Source organism: Lagopus muta, chromosome 17 (genome assembly GCF_023343835.1).
Source record: "Lagopus muta isolate bLagMut1 chromosome 17, bLagMut1 primary, whole genome shotgun sequence".
Classification (NCBI taxonomy): domain Eukaryota; kingdom Metazoa; phylum Chordata; class Aves; order Galliformes; family Phasianidae; genus Lagopus; species Lagopus muta.
The window spans coordinates 12,322,288-12,346,493 of NC_064449.1; the positions used below are offsets into that span (position 1 = coordinate 12,322,288).

General features: G+C 42.9%; 1 protein-coding gene across 3 annotated transcripts in view; it reads right to left on the reverse strand.

The window, feature by feature from the left end:
- The window catches only part of UBE2L3 (ubiquitin conjugating enzyme E2 L3), a 16,602-nt gene extending 4,354 nt beyond the window's left edge, over positions 1 to 12,248 (reverse strand). Inside the window, exons 1-3 of one of the 3 annotated variants that reach the window (XM_048964656.1) lie at positions 12,221 to 12,248; positions 4,495 to 4,590; positions 636 to 822 (exon numbers count right to left, since the gene is read on the reverse strand). In XM_048964656.1, coding sequence (XP_048820613.1) covers positions 636 to 822; positions 4,495 to 4,563 — 256 coding nt within the window. In that variant the 5' untranslated portion in view covers positions 4,564 to 4,590; positions 12,221 to 12,248. Of the gene's footprint in view, positions 1 to 635; positions 823 to 4,494; positions 4,591 to 10,773; positions 10,902 to 11,494; positions 11,600 to 12,220 lie in introns of those variants that run through there. The other 2 variants (XM_048964655.1, XM_048964654.1) reach the window with 2 other exon arrangements.
- Between the last annotated feature and the right edge of the window lie 11,958 nt (positions 12,249 to 24,206).

Sequence of the window (24,206 nt, forward strand, 5' to 3'; positions counted from 1 at the left end):
TTATGTACAGTAATAAAAATTTAACATCAAGTTTATCATTACCTGCCAGAAAATGTGAAAATTTCACGAAAAATTTCACATTGCTCCTAACTAATGGAGCAACGAGAGGCAAGACTTATCACACTCTCAAGTCTGGCAGAGAACCTAATGAGACTTCCTTACAATACTTACAGTAATTTTTATCCAAAGACACTCCACACAGTAAGCCTCACAGCAGTGATCTTTTAATAGCTAAGAGTTAATCTGTGTCATGATTTTGTTTTTTCTTTAAGCAAACAAGCCAAACATGTAAGTAGTTACTGTTTAAAAAGAAACATATAGTAACACCATTTTTTTTTTCTTTTCCATTTTGTATTTAAATACACCAAGGAAACAACCTCAATGAACTCTTCAGCCATTAAGAGTTGGTTTCCTGAAGGTGGAAATGCCACAAGTCAGTGTCATTACTTTATGTTCTAATAACAAAATGACATTCCAGAAGAGCTGCATGCTTTACTCACAATATGTATTCATGAGGCAAACCTTAGGAAAATGGATAAAGCAGAAAAGCAGGTTGACAAGCGAAAATACTGTTTGCTTCAAACACACAATGCAAAGTCTCTTAATACCCTTTTTTCCTCCACAAGGAGTCCTACCTTGGTCAGTTTTGGTTGCTGGCTTCCAGTTTTCAGCACTAATTACTGGCAGACAAACCTGCCCCTTTTCATCGATGTTAGGGTGATAGATCTTTGTTTTAAATGTAATCTTAGGAGGTTTGAATGGATATTCTGCTGGAAAGTTGATTTCGATTCTGAAGGCTCCTTTATCATATGGAGGATTGTCCTGCAATGAGATGACAGAACATAAACAATCCAGCATTCTGTAACACGTGAACTTTAAGTAAAAGCACATTCAGACTTCATCTACTAAACGACCTCTTTTCAAGGCACTTTTTCCAAACACATTCCTACATTTATGAACATCAAAACTAATGCGGTAGCAAAGAGGCAATACAACCTCCATCACCTTTGTGTGTCAGCATGAGAAAGGCAGACTACCACTGTTCTGAAGCTGGCTGATACTCCTGCTAGTAGGAAAGCAACCAATCCCATTTACTCTATGCTCAGAGATCTAACAAGTATTTTTATTCCCACATTTATAAGTATTTTGAAATACACTGTAAACCCTTTCTGATACACAAACAGGAAACCTCACGAGGATACTGGTTTCCCTAAACCTGCCTGTTTTGTATTTCACACAACATGGTGGTTCAAACAGCAAAGCAGTTTGATTTGTCACATTCCCATAAGCATTCTGAGAACCCTTTTGTGCTGACTGCATAAAAACCTGCTGAGCATTAATTCGTACTAAAGATAGATATCCACTGCATCTGCTGATGAGAACATTCTGAATTCGTATGCAGTTTTAGCACCCACTGCTATCAGATCAGTTTTGATGGAGTACAATGAGAGAACTGTGAAGTAGGCAAAGATTTTCGAACACTGCTACTATTTCAAATGCTAACTGCTGAAGAAAGGCAGGAAAAAAGCTCCTGCTATGTTTAAAGATGATGAAAATGACATTCTATAGGCAATAATAACCAGGACACCAAGCCTTCCCAAATACTTGAAGAATTCGTGTTCCCAGTTTGCGTTAAGTATAATTATTCTGCATTACCTATCGGGCCATTTCCTTAATTCAGTTCCACTCCAGAGGTTAAAAAGCTTTTACAAATACTTGGGGTTGGCGAGCACTCTAAGATGCTATTCAACACATAACATTCAATTTTGTTTTGGTTGCGGCTTCTAAGAAGTGACACATGACTTTTTGAGTCAAGGGAAGAAGTAACTCGAGTAGCTGAAGACCACTTTTTACCTGAGCAACCCTAAAAGCTTTTCAAGTTTAACAAATAACTTTCTGGCTGTAGTGGCAATTTACATTAATGCCCTCTTCTCACACTGTCTGCTTTGTTCTTACCTCCATCACCTGCTAGAACATGGGAGGACGTTCAGGAAAATGCTACAGGACCAGAACTGGCTTAAGAATGCTCATTTCCTGCTTGACTCTCAGTCAGAACAGTTTTTCACCATAACTCGCCAATAAATTTTAACTAAACATGTATGTAAAGCAGTTGCTCATCTTTTCAAGAGACAGAACACAGAATATTCAAGAAATTCATTTCCAGTAATTTGTTACATTTATTCTTCTACTGACAAGGTAGACAGTCCAAATTATAAATGCTGAAATACAGATATCTAACACTTGACTTGCATTCACCTGATGTATTTTTACTCTGCACAAGTTTATCAGAAGCGTTTGCTATGGACAAAGTGAAATAAAATTCAGTGTAACCCAGCAGCACCTTTTACTACAGCCAGGAGCCTCATACTGGCATTCAAAAAAATCAAACAGTGCTTTTTTCAACGTACAGAACTTCAGCTATACCCTACTGTGCAATTTAGAACAGGAAAACTTGAGAAATCACCTTCAACAGGCTTCTCAATTGAACTAACACTAAAAACAAAACACGATGTATACAGGTTCTTTTAGCACTACTGCACAAACACTGCCAAAATACTAACCTTCGTATCTTTAATATTTGAATTAAAAAGCAAACCAAAATACTGCCTAGTTACAGAGTTTAATAATCAGTAACTGATTACTCTACTAATGACAGTACTTGTATCTCAAACCCTCAGCAAGAACAAAACTGGGAACAGCATGTAAAACTTCAAAAGAAAAAACTTGGGAAAAAACCTAGAAACCACCACTACAACCAAAACCAGCACACCTCACTTGTATCCAGTTTATATTTGATATTTTGAAGCCTTCTATCCCAGCTAAAAAAAAAAAACAAATTATGCTTCAGCATAAGCATCTTTTATAGCATTTCCTCAAAACGTAATCTATACTACTCTTCAAAACAGCTATGACACAAATATTAATTGCTCTAATAAGCATAGATTTCATAACAAAATTCCCTCTTGGCCTTGAATCCTTACTGGTGTTACATTTCGCTTGCAATAAATAGATGTTATACCCTACATACTTCTAACTTTAGCAGCAGCAAACATTCTGGTGCTTTGCTTTATTAGCCATGTTTACCACCCAAACACCACTTCGAAGCATTGCCAAAATGCTAACCTGGCACACATGAACCACGCCAATTGGAGTGGCTTGCAAAGCACTGTTTCTCAGTTATGTAGAATTTTAGCACCAAATCCTGCTTACTGTATTAGGAAGAGTAAACTCAACCACTTGAGGGAATTGCTCATAGAATGAGAGTAAATTAAATCTGTTCTACAGCACCTCAAGATCAAAGGCCTCACAAAGATCTTAGCAGAGATGACACGACCCAAGTCTGTGAACGGCCTTCAGCTGTGAAAGTGAAGGCAGTGCCAAAATAACACTTCAGTTTCTTCTGAAATAGTTTACATTGGTCAGGAGACCTTTTAGGTAGCACCAAGGAAAAAAGCAGCAGCAAAGAGCCATACTTAAAAGCAGCTGATGTAATAAATGAACGTGAGCCACAGCAGTGCAAAATAAAGGAAGGTGAAAATCCATGCAACCAAGGAATTTAACATACTAAGATTCCTGCTATTCCCTCCCTAACAAGTCCCTCTCTATTTGACTAATACAGTTGCTACCTACTTCTATTATTATTCTAATACTACTAATAGAAGAATTCTACTCCTGCTTTTAAACAGCAGCATTAGTGTTTTTGGAAGCAATTAATGCCTAAGGACTTTCTTTTAAAGAGCTCACTTGTAAAAATCCAAACCTTTTCCCTGCAGACTTTTTCCAACACTTAATTTTTTCCCTAGAAATGAATACAGTAATTTACAAACAAGCACCCCAAACTAACAAAAACCACAATAAAACAACACACAGAAATCTACTGAGGACTAAATAAAGTATTTCATAACTCAGGCATTCTCCTATGATGATGTAAATCTTGTACTTTCAGCTTGAGATAACTACACAACTACACAGCTCACCTGCTTCCCCTTTCCAGGACCTTTCCCAAGCAACCCAGCACCATCGCCGGCTCTGCAGCCTTTCCAGGGCAGCCACTGGCTGGATCAGACCCACAGTTACCCAGCATTCAGCCAACTATTCATCAGTTGTCCAGAGCCCCTATCAATTACGTATAGATTTTTCTTCACACTACTTACAACAAACATCACTACTAACATTACTACTACTTACTACTACCAACATTATCAGGCACTAATAAAACCACACAAGACATTCACACGAAGTGAAAAGACAGATTACAATGTTTGTCTTGAGACTATACGAGAAGTCTGAAGAGGGCCAAGAATTAAATCCATTGGCACCCTTCACTGCCCAGAAAACAACAACTCTGAAAGCCAGCTTCCCTACAATGAAGAAATCTTGCCAGTGTACAAAAACTATCTAATGGTCACTAACAGCAATGCAAAACTGGTGATTTACGGTAAAAAAATGATCATGTTTTAAAGCTCATTAAAATAAAGAGCATTTCATACTCACAGGAACAATAAGCCCTTGCCAGGTCAATAAATTAGCTTCATCAACCTGGATATTACGGAAGTTTTTCATTCCACATTTGCGGATTTCTTCAAGCTCCTGGAAAAGAAGCAGAGGAAGTCAGCAGTTAATATGATGTGAGGCACAAGGCTCAGCTCTGTTTCAGCAAAACACCTGGAGGTCAGCGTGAGCTCCTCTAAGACTAAAGGAGCCTGAGGCTTCAGTGGCAGCAACCCACAGAAAACAAAGCGCTGTCCCTGTGAGAAGTAAAATTCTGAGACAAGTTGTTCACAAAGGGTTATGTTGCGATGTCACAAACATGCAATAATACTTTGTTAACAAGATCATTATATTTATAAAAAGGGACACCCCTAAATGAAAACCAGTGACTTGGAAGAATTAGTTCATAATAGTTTTAAAAACTTACAAAGTCACTGAACAGACCAATTTTCTCAGCTGGAAACCAGTAAGTTCCTGCAAGATCAACGTAAGCAATGCAAACGCTAATGGACATCTCAGCAATACTCATCTGACCTAGATCAATAACTTGAGCTGTTACAGCTCTACCTTCGTTTCATTCATCAGAGCTTGCAGCATTTATTAAGATGCCACTTTCTCTATCTGTAACAAGGAATACAAACAAGGTATTTTTCTGTACCCATCAACCACCAGTAAAATCTTTTCTCGGCTTCGGTGATGCCTACATCTCTAACAAGTATGTAAGCTATTTTCATATTAAAATGACTATAAGCCCTACTGCAGCAGCCGTTTCCCTGAGTATTTATTTCATCAGAAAGCCGTAAGACCAAAAAAAGCAAAACCCCAAGGCTCCACCTATTCCCACAATAATGACAGTCCTTCAAGAGTTTTATCTGCACAGACAGCGTAACTGAACTCAAATTAAGCCTCCTGACACGAAACGTAAAACTTTCCCTGTGGTTCCAAGTGTGAAGCACATGACAGTAGCCCACACACACTGGGAAAAAGCACTGCTGAGGTGCATGCTGCCAGCACACAGACCTCCACTGGAGACAACCACATTTGCAAACCCAGGCAGGATATTACGATTAAACACCAACCGCCAGCACAGGAACCACAACGCACAGAGCATTAGAGGTGCTGAGTGCTGAAGGCACAGGGCACCTGCTTGGAAAGCACCAGGGCAGTTCATGCCCCTCCTGCAGCTGTTCTAAGGGAGCTCTCCGCACACAGAACTGCCACATCCAAAAGCAAACTGTCCCACAAGGGATAAATCCCATTCCACACCAGATGCAGCGCACCGGCCACCAGGAACAAACCAGGCTAAGTTTACCACTATGTAGTTAAGCATGAATAAACATGCAACACAGATACCTTGCCTCTAAAACAGGAAAAGAAAAAAAACCCAAGTTCAGTGTTTTAAGTATACTGACTGGAAAATCACTACTATTAAACTCATAAAAAGATAGAACGGCTTTGCATTAATGGAAAATGAAATATCTGTATTTCATAAGTAGATTCAGGTTAAAAAATGAATGATTACTTAAGAAATACAATCAAGCAGGGCACAGATCATTACAAAATTGTAATAAGAATTGCACAAAAGGAAGAAATCCAAGCAAATAAACAAGTTGTTCCCTATATTTTTTTTGTCAAGTCCATCACATGGGAGAGGGAATTAAACAGCCTGGAAGACAACACAGGAAAGAGCCAGCAGAAACCCTGATCATCTTTCAAAATGACACACGGAACGACTGTGGAATTCACTCTCATAGAGAAGCAGCAAATGACTGCAGTGTGCCAGGCCGAGACTCTGTGCCTCCTGCCCTGCTGCCTTGGGTCCTGCAGGAGTAACAATAACCAAGAAGGGAGCGGAGGATAAAGCAGGCAGTCCTTTTCCTCACTTGGAGACATGACCCACCTGAAAAACTTGCTTAAGACAGGTGCCAATTTATCCTAGCAGGGGCTTTTCTTACCCTAGAAGCATATTTGCAATGTATTACTCTTATTTCTAATTCATATTTTTAGTGTTTTTATGTATTTATGTATTTCTATATATTTTATTCATCAGAAGTGACAGGAGATTAAGAACTCAGGATTAAAAAGGGGTGGGAACTCGCAATAAAGGCCTAAATGGTCTCAGAACTACAGAAGCAGACAACTCAAGGATATAGGCACAGTTAGAAGAAGTGAATGAACTACCAAATGTCACCAAACAGCATTAGATTAGAAGTTAATGCTTCAGTGCTGAGAGCTAATCTTAGAGGGTCAAAAATTACTTTATGGGGTATAAGAATACAGTCCGGATATTTATTTTAAAATAAATCCTAATAGTCCAGGCAGGCAGTGAATAGAGTAATTCCTCTTCTGTCCTCCACCCCTTTGTCAAGCAACATCATTAAAGGCACACAGAAGCAGCCTAACCAAAGGTTCGAATACTGCAGAAGTTTAAGTCATCTTTAACTTCCCACAACCTGGCCGCTTTGCTCCCACTTATTACAGACAACACGCTCTGCCCAGCACGTGGGAAGGAGGAAGTTGTTCTGGGGTAACCTCAGCCTTGGGGAAGAGCGCTGGCAGCAGGCCTGGATGCACACGCTACCTTTCTCGTACATAACCAATACATAAAGTTTCAGTTTTTTGCTTTGAACAGCACAAATGATTGTATTCATTGTGAATTCAAATGATTGAAATAGAAAATGAAGTGACATCACCTTAAAATCACAGAATGCCTTGGGTTGGAAGAGACCCTAAAGATCATTGAGTAAAATGTACCCGCCTTTTAGAAGAAAGCTGGAATGCCAGAGTCACACCTAGAGCCATAGATTACAACAATTTTTAGAACTCCTACTCCTCAAAATTCATTGAAGGCTAAAAAAAAAAAAAACAAACAAAACAACAACAACAACAACAAAAAACAACCAAGCCACCAAACCACCAACCACTTGGCGTCCAGCACAGCCCTGGAACTGTTTTGCTTACACATCTTTGAAGTTTGGGGGCTTGGCTAAAAAGAAACAAAATGGATAGGAAGATTCAGTGGAGACTGAAATGGTTAAGTTTATCGACTGCAAGAAGCTCTGCATTAAGCTGCAGATGCTATTGAATTCATAAATGAAAACAAAGGTCTGCCGAAATGACTGCACACTTTGCTTACCTAACATTTACAATTTGTTTATCTGTTTGTGCATTACCTAAAAGATGTGCGACAAAGCTAAATAGGCTCCAAAACACCGATAAGGAGCTCCAGCTTGACTTTTGAATCTTGTGTACTGCTGAGAAATGTTAAAAACAAAGAAGCAAAACAAACAAAACCAAAAAAGAAAACAAACCAGATTCCAGCTCATTTAGGAGCTGTTACAGAGTTTCTGAAACCAAGAGGCTGTGATACTGCAGTTCCATATGCTCACATGCTTTTATTGAGTAATTTTACTTTTTGGCAAAATGTTTACATCTGGTTTTCACTCATAAGTGTTCTCTTAAAGTTTTGATTATAAACCTTTTTCTCAATTTTCATTTTTGAAGAAGGAATCAGCTCTCACTCACATGCAAACAACCACGTATGGCATGAGGCCTTCCATCCCTCATTAAGGAGAAGCTTGGACACACACAGAGTTGTTTGTAGCACCTTTCCTGGGGACAGTCTTGCTGTTCAGGAGATTGCAGCACTCTGCAGGCCACCTGCAGCAGGGCAGCCCTGGGTTTCATCACTGAGTTCAACGGTGGCACACGTCTGACTATGCAATCATGGAGGCAGATTGAAAACAGAGATTTAAAGAATCGCTACCTACTCTTTAAATCTATTTTCAATTCTTACCGCTATAAACCCTCGTAACACTTAAAAGCCAGGAAGCAAAAGCACAGACGTCAGCTCGATCATACTGCAGATGAGCACTGGAAGAAGGAGCTGCAGACCCAGGGCAGCTCAGTACCACTGCGATGAGTGCTGCCTGTGCCTGACTACCACACACTGCTGACGCCAAGCGGCGACTGCTCAGCAACGAGAGCCTCCCCCTCTGCAGCTATGCACTGCTTCCCTTCAGATCACTCAACTCCAGAAAAGAGCCTGTTTCATGTTAGTGAGTGGAAATTGCAAGCCCTTCAGTGAAATCTCTCACATGTCTCCTGCAGATGTACTGCCCATCACGTGTGTTTGGGGAAAAGGTGCTCCTCACAAGAAACAGTCATGAAGCAAAGCAGCCCCCCAAAAGCAAAGAACGAGCTGCTTTCTTAAGCTGAACTATGCTGCGTTTGCCAGGTTCTCAGTCCCATCCTACAAGGGAAAACCCATAACGACATACCCTTGGTGCAGGCTGCCTTATTCCCACCTCTCATATTCCACAAACAGTGGCGATCTGTCAGCTGCGGCTCTTTGAAGAGGTGCAATGGTGGCTCAGAGATCAAAACTCCACCTCAAATGCTGCTGGAGCACAGTTCATTAGCTAAGAATGTTTCACATTTTTACTAACCTGGGTGCGCTCGCAGAAAGACTTGAACAAACAGAAAACAGTTAGACCAGACCATCACATAAAGCCCTGCTAAGAGAGGACATAAATTAGGGCCTTGGCCTAAGACAGGCCATTTGCACACAGTGTGCAGTAACAAGGCAATCTTATGCACATTATAACCTGACTTAAATGTTAAAACTAACTGTAAGACAGCAAAATTTCAGTGCTTCTTTCACAAGGAGGTTTGCAAATTGAAGAGTCCATAATCTGAAGAGGAAACCCACTTCCACCTGAAAGGTGGCAACTACAATAACACTCCCGTCTGCCTGTGGGCAGGCTGCATGTTATTATGAATCAACTTCACCAGTCTCTGTGGCATCGTGACTCATGAGTGACTGATGTGTGACACGTATTCAGGAAAGATTACAGCACTTCAAAATGTTGGCAAGATCTCACGGAAATGGAAATGCCTTTATTTTATGCGACCTATAAAAGATTCATTCTCAGCTACAAAAGACAAAGTTGATGTTTAGCCCCCCCAGAAAAAGAGAACTAATTGAGTTGGAAGAGACCAACCCAATTAATGGTTATTGTACCTTATTATTAGTATTGTTTTTTTGTTTTGTTTTTTGGATATTCAGTGACACATGGAATCACCCATCATCCCATGGTCCTGAGTTTGGAATCCCATAGGCTCTTTCATAGTGCAAAATTCTGAAAGTGAAAGACTTGAGATCAGCAAATTTCCACTTTATAACCTAAACAACAGTATCAGGCTGGTATACTTGAGTTATAAGAGCTCCAGTCTGTTCCTATCCAGATGAATAGCAAACTTAGAGCACAACAGGCTGATCTGATGCCACAAAAGGAACAAATGAAGCTGCTTGTTGAACAGCCTGTATAAGTTATGCGATAAAGCATCTCGCAGCTGTTGGAGTGGCATAAAAAAAAGCACATGACACACACGGTCCATAAACAGAAGGCAATAAAAATGAAAGTAAAAACGTAAGAGGGAAGTTATCAATGTCTCCTTCCTTCCTACACCGCTCCTTCTGAAAAGAAACTGCCACTGTTTTTCTAGAAAAGGTCACATCGTCAAAACCATTTCGATGGCATTTCAGTGAAAGACCAAGGCACTACGTGATGCTTTAGGAGCACCGGGGACTGCGTGAGGGGCTGAGAAGCACAAGGGCTCCGTAAATTTAAGGACAAACTTTCTTGCCTCTCATATTTTCATGTTCTGTACTAAATACTTTGACATTGAGTTAGATATTTCTCCTCTAAGAAAAAAATACTGACGTGCTTTTGAACAACAGAGCAGGCATTAAAACTGCCTTGCAAGAAGCTACACCTATCCTATCTGAAACAAAGAACCTAATTCAAATACAAAGCTGCAGATATGCTGATGGCTCTCAAACTATGACCAAAAAATAACAGCTATCAGAAACGAAATAAAAACCAAGCGCCACCTCCTCAGAAGCCTTCAGGAGAACCAAGGCCTTACGCCTGCTGATCTAATACATATCTGAATGACTCCGCACATATTATATTTACTACTTAATTTTTGATGCCTACATGGCACAATTAAGGTGACAAAATGAGTCTTGTGAAAGCAATGCTGAGTTACGGGTTTCCTCAAAAGCGACTGCTCACGTGCACACGGATGCGATCAGCCATGGAAACGTAACCTCGAACAACCTACAGCCCCCAGCAGAACCCTAACCCTCCAGGGCTCACAGCCTTAAGGGCACCTCTAAATCTGCTACTGAAGGAGAAGTTTAGCAGCACTGTTATGTACCAATTTTCACCACAAACGGTATTTTACAGTAAATATGCTCTCTTCGTGGAAACTCACGCTCAAGGCTGTCCGCACATAAGAATCTCCCTCCTCGTCAGCATATCGCAGTGAAGACAAATCCATCACCACGCCCGGAGCGAGCGAGGCAACTTCTGAACCCGGGTCCACGCTTCACCTCGATAAGCCTCTGACTCACGCGGGCGCGGCGGTCCCCCCACCAAACTGCGGCGCCGAGACCCCCCCCCCCCTCCCCCCACAGCGGGGCCAGCGGAACCCCCCGGCCGAGGGGCGGAGAGGGCACGGGACGCCCCCGCGCTCCCTGCCCGGCCGAGCGCGGCCCGCCGGGAGGGCCCGGCCGTCACGCCGCCCCGGGGATGGGCCGGGCGCGGGGCGTCCCGGCCGCGCCGTTTCCTTCCCCCTCGGCCCTTCCTCTTTGCTTAGTCACCGCGGGAGCCCCCCGAGGGAGGGGGCCAGCCCGCTCCGCACGGCCTCGCGGCACTCTCCGAACCCCTCCCGGGCCGCCCCTGGCGGTGAGCGGCGGCCGAGGCGAGATGCCAGAGCGCGGCGCGGGGCCGAGGCGGCGGCGCGGCCCCTCACGGCCGAGGCCCAAGCGCCGACCGCTCCCGCCCGGCCGCCCCGGGCCGGGGACGGGAAGAGGCCCCTTAAGCGGCCCGCGGCAGGGAGAGGCGAGGAGCCCGGTCTCACAGGAGCGCCGAGGGTGAGGGAGAGGCGGGGGCCGCCCGTCCCGCGGCCCTTCCCGACGCGGCGCCGCTGTTACCTTCATCAGCCTCCTGCTGGCCGCCATCTTGGCTCTGCTACCGCCGCCCCACAATGCATGGCGGCGGGCAGGGCGCTCGGCGCCGCGCTTCCTGCGGCGGGCGGGACGGAGGGCGGGTCGAGCGCGGGGCTTCGCCCATTGTCCGGGCGCGAGCTGGGTCGTGCGTGCCCGGAGCGCTCCCGGGAGAAGAGAGAGCGGGAGGCTACCGGCTGGCCCCAGCTGTGCCCTCAGGTCCGCGGATCGCCGGGCTCCGGTCCCCGCCGGCGGTCCGTCACGGTAGCCGGGTGCTTCACGCGGGGCCGCAGGTACGGCGGCTGGAATCCTGTGGCCTTCGGCTGCCGCTTCGCATCTGAAACGCCGCCGGACGCCGTTCTGGGCCGCCGGAATCGCTCCCTGCGCCGTTCGCCGCTGTCCTCGCTGAGGTGGCGCTGCTCCGCAGCAAAGTTACTGCTATCATCCGAAGAAGTTCTGTGCTTTAAAATAGGCCTTACGGACACGGACATCATGAAAAAGCAAAGTAAACGTGAAATACATAAAGTACTATAAGAGGCTCTCAAAAACTTGCGGGGATGCAACAGAAGTGATCGGTTCTGAAGAACAAGGATTACAGTACCCATTAGGATCATCCTGTAGCGACGGGAAAGGTGTTTCACCAGAGGCGAACAGCAGAAGGACCAGCATGACAGAAAGGCACTATAAATAAGGAAAAGGAAGAAGATTGCTCACCTGTATCAGGAGATTCCAGGTTCAGAGGAAAAGCTTCACCAAGGAGGGATCTCCAAGCAGAGATCCTTCCCCAGCGGCACTCAGCCCTTAAATGCTAAGAGAGGTGCAGCCAGGCTGCGCCCCTTCCTGTCCCACAACTGAATTGCCTTCACCTGTGCTCCCAGGGCTGACCGTGTCCTGTCCCGAGGTGCTCAATCTGTGCTTCAGGCCGTGACTCAACAGTTAGCTACAACTCCCCTAACAGCTATTTGATAATCAAGATTTTACATCTACATGTTATAATAATGTTTATTGCTCCAAATCTCAACATTTGTTAAGAAGTATACAGCATACGTAGAAGCCATCTTAATGCTCACCTCTTCACACAGGTGTTGTGAAACGGTAAACATCTTTCAGGCTGTATCATCATAACTATTTAGAGTTATGATCTTATGCTATCATCCTGATAGCAGGAGAGGTCTAACATACGCAGTGTGTGGCAGATGGGGGCTCCATGTGTCTATCAGTTGCACATAGTGTGAGAATAGGAGTGGCAGAGGCTGAGGACTTGTGATGTGACACTGGTACTGAAGAACTGACATTGGCTAAGAGGGCTATTTCAGATTACATGCTGCTCAAGTTCAGAAATACTTGTGTCTGAGACCATGGTGACTTGGAAGAACAGTTCTTTAAGATTATTTTACGGATATTCACAGATATGAAAAATGAGCTGCTTCAGCTATTATCTGTATTTATGTATTTGTCAGAATTCTATCCACGTTTTCATCTCATCTTTATTCAGCTGTATAGTTCTCCAGGACCATCACATCTCAGAGAACTCATTCAGGCTCTCACCCATATCTGCACTGAGTTATGCACAAAAGGCAATACTAAAAGAACTGCAGAGAAATCTGAATTACTATCTGTAATTTTAATCCATGGTTTTTATAGCTTGTAAGAGAATGTCAGAAGTACCTGGGATAATTACTAAGATAATCTACACTTCCTTCGACAAGAAAAAACACCACCCACACTAACTAACAATAGCCCAGCCAGCTCTTAAGAAATCACTGCTGGGTGCAGCTGTCCTCACAAGTTACCACCTGATGCTGACATCCTCTCTTAATGCAAGGTGTTGAAGGAAGTCGACACAATTGCACGCAGCTCACATACCTGCTGCCAGCACTGATGAGCAGTGCCTTATTTATTGGCAAGGGTTGTGCAGCCACAGTCACATTACTGCATTTCTCCTGGATATAATTCACTGGTAGTAATGAAATGCTGTCTGATATTAAAGCAAAAAGAATTTACTTTCAGACAGAATTTCAATTATAACTCTTACCTCCCTGTTAGTGACAGGACACAGGCTGCTAGTTATACAAAGTTTTGCAGACCTTTCTGCATTTGTGAAATTTGTTGTTGTTGTTTCCAGGTTGCACCCATTATTTTTTCTGGCAGTGGAGAGCATCCAAAATACATGTTTTGGTGTCTATTTTGCAGGGCTTGCCAGTCCCTTGAAGACATCACGTCTATGCCTGCTCTCTTCCAAAGATCATTTTCTATCACCATTTTAGGACCATAACTGTTCAAAATAAGAAAAAAAGCCTAAACAAACTTCCCAAACATGTGAATAACAAAATAGCCTGACCCTTGAAAACTTAAAACAAACAAATAAATAAATAATCTCTGTGTATAACTTCTGTCATGAAATGGACTCTCAACAGTCAGAAAGATCAATGCAGTGAAGTGGTGATACAGGAGGTGACACGACAAAGGGACTAGCACGATGGAAGGGTGTTACAAAGAAAAAAGGAAAGCGCTCACTCATCTCCCAAGATCTTGTCTCACAGGGAAAACTCCACAAGGGAGGGATATCTAAGCAGAGAGCCTTCCCCAGCGGCAGTCAGCCCTCAAATGAGGTCTAAGAGAGGTGCAGCCAGGCTCCACCCCTAATGGTCACGCAGGTCTATTGCCTTCACCTGTACTCTCAGGGCTGCCTTGGTCCTTTCCCCAGGTGTTCAATTAGTGGTTCAGGCCATGACTCAACAGTTCCCTACAGACTGCTGAAAAGAGACAAAATAGATCAGGAAATCTGAATGGGAGGAACTAAGAAAAAATAATTTGTTGGTATATTAAACTTGATCACACCAACAACTTGAATACAAAATATGGGTCTACAAATCAAGAAAAAATGCAACAGAATAAGAAGTGGTAAAGCGAAGGGCAGTGATCAAGGGGATGGAACATCTGCTATATTAAGAGACGTTGAAATGGCCAGAGCTCTTCTACCTGCAGAGGTGGAGGCTGAGAAAGAATACGGTTGAGCTTACAAAAATCATAAAGGCAGCAGCTAAGGTGCACACAGAACTAAACTACATACAGTGAAACTAATCAGAAATCAGTAACAGCCAAAGCACTACTTTTCTCTTCTGGAGCTCCCTACCATGAGCTGTAGAAGAGGCAAAACTCAGCAAGTTCAAAAATGAACTAATTGAGATGGGTGACAGGTCCATAAACAGAAACAAAAAAAAATAAGCAGGGAATAATTCTCACCAAACATCTCTAATTGATGCCCAGATGCAATTACAGATGCTTGGAAGGATGAGGTGAATGACTGGGGTCTGCACACTGCCCCCAGGTAGGGCATATGCTGCTGCCACGGGCAGGGCAGTGAGCTAGAAGGATTTCTGTCCTGGTCTGTCCTTGCATCTGGGATTCCTAGACATGCTGATTTACAGAATAGACAAAACTCAGATTTCAAAGTGGTTCTAACTCATTTAGAGCACACTTTAGGGAGCTACATATGATCAGCAGGGGTTAAGTACATCTTCAAGAGCAACTAAACTGTTCATTTTATAGCTAATTTAAAAAGAGAACACAAAAACCTTAAGCTTACTATAGGTATAAAGCTGCTTTTCTCAGTTGGTTAGATGCCTCAGAAGTAGTCCACTACTCCTTTCTCTATCATAATCAATTTATTCCATGATTGGAGGAGAAAAAAGAAAAGCCAGACAAAAGAATCATAGAATCATAGAATCATAGAATCACCAAGGTTGGAAAAGACCTTCAAGATCATCCAGTCCAACCGTTCACCTATTCCCAGTAGCTCCCACTAAACCATGTCCCTCAACACAACATCCAGCCTTTCCTTGAACACCCCCAGGCTCGGTGACTCCACCACTCCCTGGGCAGAGTAATGTCCTACACTTCTGTGACGAATAAAAACAAACCGGTAAGAAAACCAATCTAAACCAAAGAACACATGCCACTAAAGTTGCATTACCCCCGCAAAAAGTGAGCCACTTCAAATGACTGAGTTCAGAACTTGGTGATGAAGCCATGAGATGGCAGCAGAGCCCATGGAACGAGCACCCTTTGTGGGAGGGACATCTGCATTAAATATCACTTCTGTCCCAAGTGGGTCTTAGTGTTACAAACATATTTTTTAAGTGGAACTCTAATCAAAAGCCTTGTTCTTCATTCCTGCATTACATCACTTCTTATATTTCTCACAGCTGCAGAAATTTGAACAATAATTGGATCTCTATTTTAAGATAAATCATAGAGAGTCTTTTTACCACAGTAAACCTTTAGTAAAGATGATGTGAGCTCAAGCAGTGTAGAAAGGGCTGAGGAAGCTATCAAAAATCTGTTTCTCTAGATGTATAGCTACTAGTTTAGGAAATAACAACAACAATGGAATAATCCAGTGGTATAGAGCAAGCATGTGTTCTGAAGTTTGGGCCAGGTGGAGAAGGGTGGAGGACAGCTTAGGGGTGGCTGTGTGGGTGCTGTGTAGCTGCTGAAAGCCAGGATCAGCCCTATCCACATGGATCTCCAGGCCAGATATCAGCCTGTAGCAACTAACAGGAAAACGAGCCAGGCCCCACAGTGCTGAGCTGGGCTGCCTGCCACTGGGAGGGCAAACCTGGGTCATGGGATGGAGCTCACAGTGAGCGGTGCTGAGCCGGATGAAACAGAGAGCAACACAGCAACAGGTGTAATACTGCCTTTCTTGTGACATATGACTGCAGCTCTGTGCAGTTGTCCTGAATCTCACCACCTGCAAGGGACTTGGAAACTCACTGAAACACTGGACAGCTGAAGGACAAAGATGGCATTGTTTGGCAGTGGATTTTGAGAGAAATGAAAGTGAGCTCCTACACATGGGCTCATGTAAATTCAGCCCTACAGGCATGCAGGTACACAGCACAACCGTGGAGGAGTGGCGCTGATAGACAGAGCGGTGGTCCACGTGTTAACCCTGCAAAATTCATCCAAAACCACGATGTGTCACTTGAGAAGAATTTCCTCCACGAAATACTGTTAGACACAGTCTGGGCACCAGTCGTTGCACTTCACAAGCAGTGCTTACAGCATTCCTATGTTCTGAGCTCAGTTATCTCCACGCACCTTCAGTGGAGTAGACCCTGTGGAATGATGTCACAGAAGACCAGCTTAGTTTTAATAGATTTCAGTATGTCAAAAACCCCAATATTATTTTAAGCAAGGAGAAGCAAGAGTGCCATCCACTTTAAGGGGATATATTTTGCTATGACTTTTACCCCTGACCTTTTCCTGAGCAGCACATTTCACTCCCATGACCCGGGTGCACGTGGCGCTTCCTACTCCAGCTGTCACATCCACGGAGGTGGAGGAAGCAGAGCTGGCGTTATGCAGCTTGCTGCTTATTCATGAAATGAGTGTGACTAAAGACAAATCCCCAGAGGAGGATCCAGCCTGAGGCTGGCACATTCAGGGCTGACTGGTTCCTCGCTGTATGACCAAAACCATGCCCTTCAGCACTACATGGATGATAGCAACCAATATGTGAAACATGAGGACCAAAAATTTGTCTTGGTATTTTTACTATTGTTATTCATCCCAAGATAAGAGCATGAGAAGGAAGCACTTAATGCTCTAAAAAAAACCAACCAAACAAAAACAACACAAAAACCAAACAAAAACAAATCACAAAGATGGGAAAGTATGAGTATGAAATTCAGCTCATCACACACCACACAATAACTCTGAAAGATCAGGCAGGTGACAAGAAGAATGGCAAAGACAAAAAAACCCAATATTTTCAGTAGCATTTCATTACATGTTGTGTTGCAAAATAGCTCTGCAAATTCTAACATAAATCATCACAATTTACCTTTCTGTAGAAAGGCAATGAGAGAACAGCGATTCCACAGCTTATGGCTTTTAGAAATTACCTGCCAAGTGTGTAATTTTAAAGTGACTCTCTTCCATTAGAGCTACAATAAACAGCATGGTGGAAAATTCAATCTGATGAGCTTATCTAATGAGCTTATCTAATGAGAAGGTTGTGGAGGCCAGAGCAGAAGAATCTTAAACATTTCATCACTGATTACAAACCTGCTTCTGAATTAATCAGATAATGAAGTGCATGGATCTAATGAACCTAATGCTGATCAACAAATTATCAGTGATCCTTACAGATTTTTGGCAGGGAAACTCCTTTTTTTCTGAAGTTTCCCAAAAGCACTAAGGTTACAAAAAACATGCACCCTGTATGCAGTTTATTCCACAGTGGCCAGTAGGGGTAAACTTTATGATTTCCACAATTATTTTATTTGCCCACAACCTGTTCAAATTCCTTTTGGGTCTCCAGGTGTCTGTTATGACAAAATTTAATTGAAATAGCAGCAATTAAAAAGATAAGATAAATCCCGAGCACTTTTAAGTACAATCTCAGTGGAAAAATACAGAACTGCTGCAAGTAACAGAAATGTTTCAGCTATTGACGGTGTACTTTGTGCCAGTCCAAATTTCTAAGTGTTCAGCATGGGTTCAAACTGCACCTACACCAACTTGCTTGTCTTCTTCTCATCCTTCTCCAACAAGTTCTTTTCACATTGCTAGAGTTTAATTATACACTTCCATTCTACAACATAAAATCTGAAGGCAGTCCTCCAGAGTAGCTGTACGCGGTGGGGCCTCAGAACGTAGCTGCCATCGCTAAGCAGGTTTCACCACCTCAGTGCCCCCTGTGAGGGAAAGCATGCGCGTGATATGTATTGCTGGGCAGAGACCTCGAGCTATGTCTGAGGCACAGGGAGAAATCCTTGCTTTTTCTTCTGGTTTTCTGCTCTTGGAATTCCTTTTCACTTTCTGCTTAGTACTCACTGAAAGATCAAATCCGTGCCCATTGAAACCTAGCATTCTACTCTGGGCTACTGCCAGAATCAGCACACGGACTGGATAGACCTTTGCTCTGATCCAGCATGGCAGGTCTTATGTTCTTATTATGACTTAAAATTTACTTTCCCCAGAGGGAAGTGCTTATAGAAGACCATCTGTCAAGTGATTCACAAGAAGTGGACATAAAATAGAACTGAATATGACTAACTGAATACATGAAAAAAATTAAACAAGTGCCTGGCAAATGAAAACTTGAAAGATCTTACATAAAAACACTGAGTACGAACTGGAATTTGTCACCTGTCCAGTATCTGCTTAGCATTTTAAATGGTACCACCTTTGATGAAACATTTTTTTAACATCCCGTATTGCCCTTTTTTTATGAAAACATACGTGACTTTTCCTTTTTGTCTCAGTTGTTTTGGACTAAAGAAGAATAGGCAATCACAGCAATGTCAAAGAACAAGACAGAAGCAATCACATGGATTAAGTTACTATTATCTCTTTGAAATCCAGGGGCCTTGCAACTTCAGACCAGAATTCATCCTAATTGCTTGCAACGACAGCAAATTTGTTTTAATTGTTGTGCATCTGCACCCAATATGATTTGTCCTGCACTATTAAATTTTTGGTATTTGTCTGAATAACTTAGTACAGACAGCTCTGGAAAACTTAGATACTTTGGATAAGAATGTCAAAACTCTTTTGTAAAGTAGATTTTGCAAGAAATTTCATTTTTAATTTGTTAATGACCTCAAATATTCAGAGCTGCTACGAAAATAAAGCTAATTGATAGATTACTTTTTGAAAGCACTTTCTACGTAACACTTGTTATTAAGGAGTGAGAATAAGCTCCATTTTAAGGTAATAACCATTTTAGACAGCAGTTTTAATATCAGTGTATATGCTCTCGAGTGGTGGTGTGCATGTACTGTAAGAAAGGCATCTTTTGATGCTGATAGAGCATAATTAGAGCAGGTCAGGAAAACCAATAGATACGGGACTGCATCTAGAGATGGAATGCTGTAGCAGTGATGCTGTCATAAAACAATCTCATTTTTCTTTCAACTGCAGACAAAGTATTGCTCACTGTGGTTTTCAGGGTGACACACATCTCTAAAATATGTTTTTCTAAGCACAGATTCAAACATCAACTATCTCATTGCTTTGGAGTTTTCATGGCAGGCTTCATTTATAATGTTAGGGAACAGTTCCGCATCCCCCCCACTAACCTGTTCCACTGCTTAGCTCTCCATATGCTCAGAATGGAAGCCCTACTGTTTGGTCTATTTGGTGAAAATGAGACAACTGCCTTTTGCTTTGTGTCACTGAACCTGAAGAGTGAGTGACTGACACTTTGAATGTCAAATAAAAACAGCATTTACACAGTGTTGCTACCCTCATCACTTTTCTAAAGTCAGAAAAGACAGCTCTTTCAGCCTTCCCTGCTGGGTCGTGTTTTCCAACATTTTGACACTCCCTCTTGCTCTCATCTCTCCCCAGTTTTGTTCTTTTCAATCTGCAGAATCCAGAACCAGATACAGCAACCTGGCTGGACTCTCACAGGCACTAAGCCCAACAGAGCAATTCCGCTGTATTTCTGTATGTCCCTTTTTGTAAACACGTTAAGTCTGTAATAGATGACAGCCCTTCATGCCAGCCAGCTACCCATGCACCACATTCCCGCACATTTATGTCATGAAGAACTGAATTATTGCAGCAAGTAACCAAGAGGAAAAATCATTCTTCATTTAAAAATGAATGAAATGACTAAGAGTTAGCAAATCTCCATGTGTACTGACCTCAGGCAGACTCAGCATCATTCCAGCTGTGTGCTACATACAGTTCATTGAGGAAGGCAGTCCAGAGAAGCCTGTTTACTAGAGCATTATGATGGGTCAAAGAAAGTTCTTGGCAAGCTCCATCATCTTAAGGGTCAGAGATTGTGAAGCCTTGTTTGATGTCTTGCCTTTTATGCATGAAATTATTGGAAGCTCTTCAATAACAAAATTTCTGCTGCTCTTCTGCAGACTGTTCCAACCTCTGAAGATCTACAGACAGAAAATCTGTGGTGCATACTTTTGTTTACAGATGCTTGAAAAGTCCCACATTTGGTATTGAATCTTACTGCTGGTAATTCCAATCCATTTAGCAAATCTAACATTTCACATAGCTCCCAAATTCCTGTACCTCAAGGTCATTCAGGGTGCACACTGAAAATTGATGGAAAGGCTTTCTATTATGGACAGACACTGCATATATCTAAATCTCTAAATGGACACTGGGCAATGACTTCAGGACTTGTGAGGCCTCATCTAGAGGCTTCAAACACAAACAAACTTGTTAAGACTATCACAGAACATATCTTACGGTATGTCCAAGATGTTCCTAATAAAATTAGCAGAGATTTTCCTCCTGTCTTTAGAGAAATAATTTTGGGGCATCCAGTAGAAATCCACAAGGAAAAACTACTGCCTTAACAGTAGGTTAGAACTTGAGTGAGGCCTAAAATGCAGCAGGAAGAAATCAGGATGCCCTCTGAAGAGTGCAAGAGCAGTTTGTCACAACCATAAATCCACACAGAGGGCGAAATTCACTGCTGTCACCAGCTGCTTAGACTCCCTTGGTTTAAATCAGATTCTGTCCTTTCCTCCAAACTGACCAGATCTCCTGGTCAAATATTTTTCAACGCTTACAGACTCTCCAGAGACACAGCTGAGGAACTGCTAGATTAAAGGCTGGTACAGGTCAGAATGACCACAACTAACACATGCACTAATCACCAGGACCAGCTGGCAACCCGGACCTGTGGCTGCTTCTTCAGTCCTGTAGAGCTGCAAAGGCTGCAAGTCAAACCTACGTTAGCTGAGCAAAGTGACTTGTATGCCATTTTTTAATATATCGCTCCATAAATCTCAGCATGGCCTTTTGAACTGTACATTACTATAGAACTGTGGGAAACCCCTTTTGGGAGAGCAGTGGCACAGATTATATTTATCACTACAAAGTCTGTTGCGACACACTCTTTCCTTTGAAATCAAAGCTTTTGAATTACAGATGATCAAACATATTCACACCCCAAGCGAAACCAGACTATTTCTGGCTTTTTGCCAGTATCGGCTTGGGTGTGAAATATTTGACATTTTGCATTAATTTTTTACAGTAATAAAAGCACTTTCTCAGCTGAAACCCCCCTTGCCATCTAGCAAGTGCCACCAGGTTTGCAGCTGGTTTAGACACATACAAGTGAATCTACAGCCCCCACGACTGCAGAAAAGAATCCCAGGCACTGTACTCCATGGCTCATCTCCAAGCAGTGATCTGTTACCTGGGACTTCACGTGACACCTGTGAAGCTTCATTTCCAAATGGGAATGCTGCTGGCTATGACGCTGAGTCTCTCGCTTCTGAATGCTGCCGCTCTGGGCTTGTTTTATAAAGGTATCAAAGCCCTCATGATGCAGACAGGAATCCAAGACCCTTAAGTCATTTTTAAGACCCTAAAGCCATGATACGGAGTTTTTTGCTTAAACTGATTAAAAGTTTATTAATCCCTTCTGGATATCTATCTTCTTTCATGGGCAATTACACACAATTGTGAATGAGGAATGGTTTCATTCAAATTCTCTCCTTCTTGAAAGGAGAAAATAACTTTTTTTTTGCCTTTTTACCCAGACTGAAAGATTGTGCCACGAGACCCAGCCCTACAAGGTCTCCAAATTATGGGTGTTTTCCTTTTGGTCAGTGGATGCTGCAAACAGCAGGACTGCAAGCTGCAGAAGTTTTGCATTTGGAAGCCAGCACCAGTTCCTGCCTGTTCCTGTTTTACAACTATATGTCTGTCAAAAAAAAAAAAAGAATAAAAAACCCCTATACCTTAGAAGTGTTTAACTCTATGAACCTGCACAGGCATTTGCAGGCCAGCAAAACTTCCTGCTCATTCATGACAGAAGGAATTGGGATATCTGGACTCAGTGTGCAGGAATTTGTGGGCACACACAAATTTTCCCTCTTTTGGCCTCAATTAGAAATGGAATAAAGAAAACCTGGGGAAAACTTAGGGAACAATGGTGACTGAGAGGCAGAGCACTGCAGGCCCAGCTCCCATCCCACTGTTCCACCAGCTGCCACCTACAGCCATCAAATTTTGCACAGCTAGGGGATGCTGTGGGAGATCTCTGGTGCATCCCATGTACATGCAGTGTACAAGTGGGAACTAAAGGCATGGGGAAGCCTGAACAAAATCCACACTGCCTGAAATGCTGAAAGCTGCTTTTAGGAGGCAATTTACAGAGAAATAATAATGTTTACAAACCATTTTACAAGACAGTTAAATGGTTCTTGAGGGGGAGGTGTCTTTATAATCGAATTATAAGAACAAAAGGAAGACTGAAAAGCAGGCAGAGGCCTTAAGGCCCAACGTGCTTGACCTCACTTGGCTCAGCTGCACTCCTGACTCTCTAACTATAACCTTCAGCTGGAGAACAGTCTGTGGAAATCATTTAAACTCTTTGCTTTGGTTGCTTTTATTAGTGATCGAGTCAATAATTTTATTACCTCTTTGGTAAGACAGCTTCGAGTGCTCCAGTTTTTAATTAAAAGCCTCTTGCATTTGAATCTTTTAGCAAAATGACTATCAATCCAAGATCTTTATCAGAACCTTTTATCCATTTCACAGCTTCCTCCTGGCCATCTTGGAGATGCTGTTTTGCATTCTGCTGCCCACGTGTTGCTCGAGCAGTGGGAGCAGAGCTGCCTGTGTCACTCCACAGGGAGAAGGAAGACATGGCCAGATGGGGCCTGTGGAGGCTCTGCAGCGCTGTTGGTCTGGTCCTTTCCATGCAACTGTTGTCCATGAGAGGCCAATGTCCTGCTCTGAATCCTTTTGCAAAGTGGGCCACTGTGCTCCTTGAGCAGATTTGTCCAGCCCTGGCTATAAGGATGGAAAGAGGCAGCGATGCCCGTGGCGGGCCCTTCTTGTGGTCTCAAGTAAGGCTGCCCGTGAAGCTGAAGTACCACCGGGAGATGGCACTTTTCCCAGCCGTCTGTGGAACCTTCCAGCCTCCTCTTGGTGCTCACAGTGTGCTCAGCAGTTCTGCAGTTTCAGGGAGGCATCCTGCACCTCCAACACCAAAGTGAATTTGAGAATTATCTGCTTCCTGACAACACAAATTCAGCCAGTTCTTCTATCAGTGGCAGCTGTAACACTGTCCTCTACCCCCAGGCTAAGTCATAATCTTTCTGCCTCAGTTTCCCCTTCTGCAGAACTAGAGTAATTATGCTGGACACCTCCATGGGAGAGGGCTTGGAGAGATTAATGAGCTCCTTCTAAAGTGCTTTGAATATGAATACTGCTACAGACAGTAAGTGCTAACTATCAATTATCGAGCAGGAATAAGGTTTCAGGAGCTTTATAACAGGGAAAGGTTAAACAAGTATAATAGCAGAAGACATGTAATGAAGCTCACTGCTGCCCTGTAGCACTGGCTATGAAAAACTAATATTCACAGTAAAAATTCCATCTCAGTGGCCTATGTAGAGTATTTTGCTCTGCTGCTATAATGATGACACTTAGAATTAGGCCGACATAACCTAGAGAGCTCTGGGGACTCATCATCTCTGAGATTTCACTTAATTATTGGCAAACTCTGTCATTTAGTATCCCGAGCAGGCTGTGCTATGTATAACCAACACATCTAATTTGATTTCATCTTGAATTGCTCCTATGAGTGGTCTTGAATAGAACCGCATCTGGTATCTTGGCAACATCTCTGCTCCTCTTGGAAAGAGCTGTCCTTGAATCTATAAAGTGCAACTCTCACAGTGGGGGTTGTGCATGT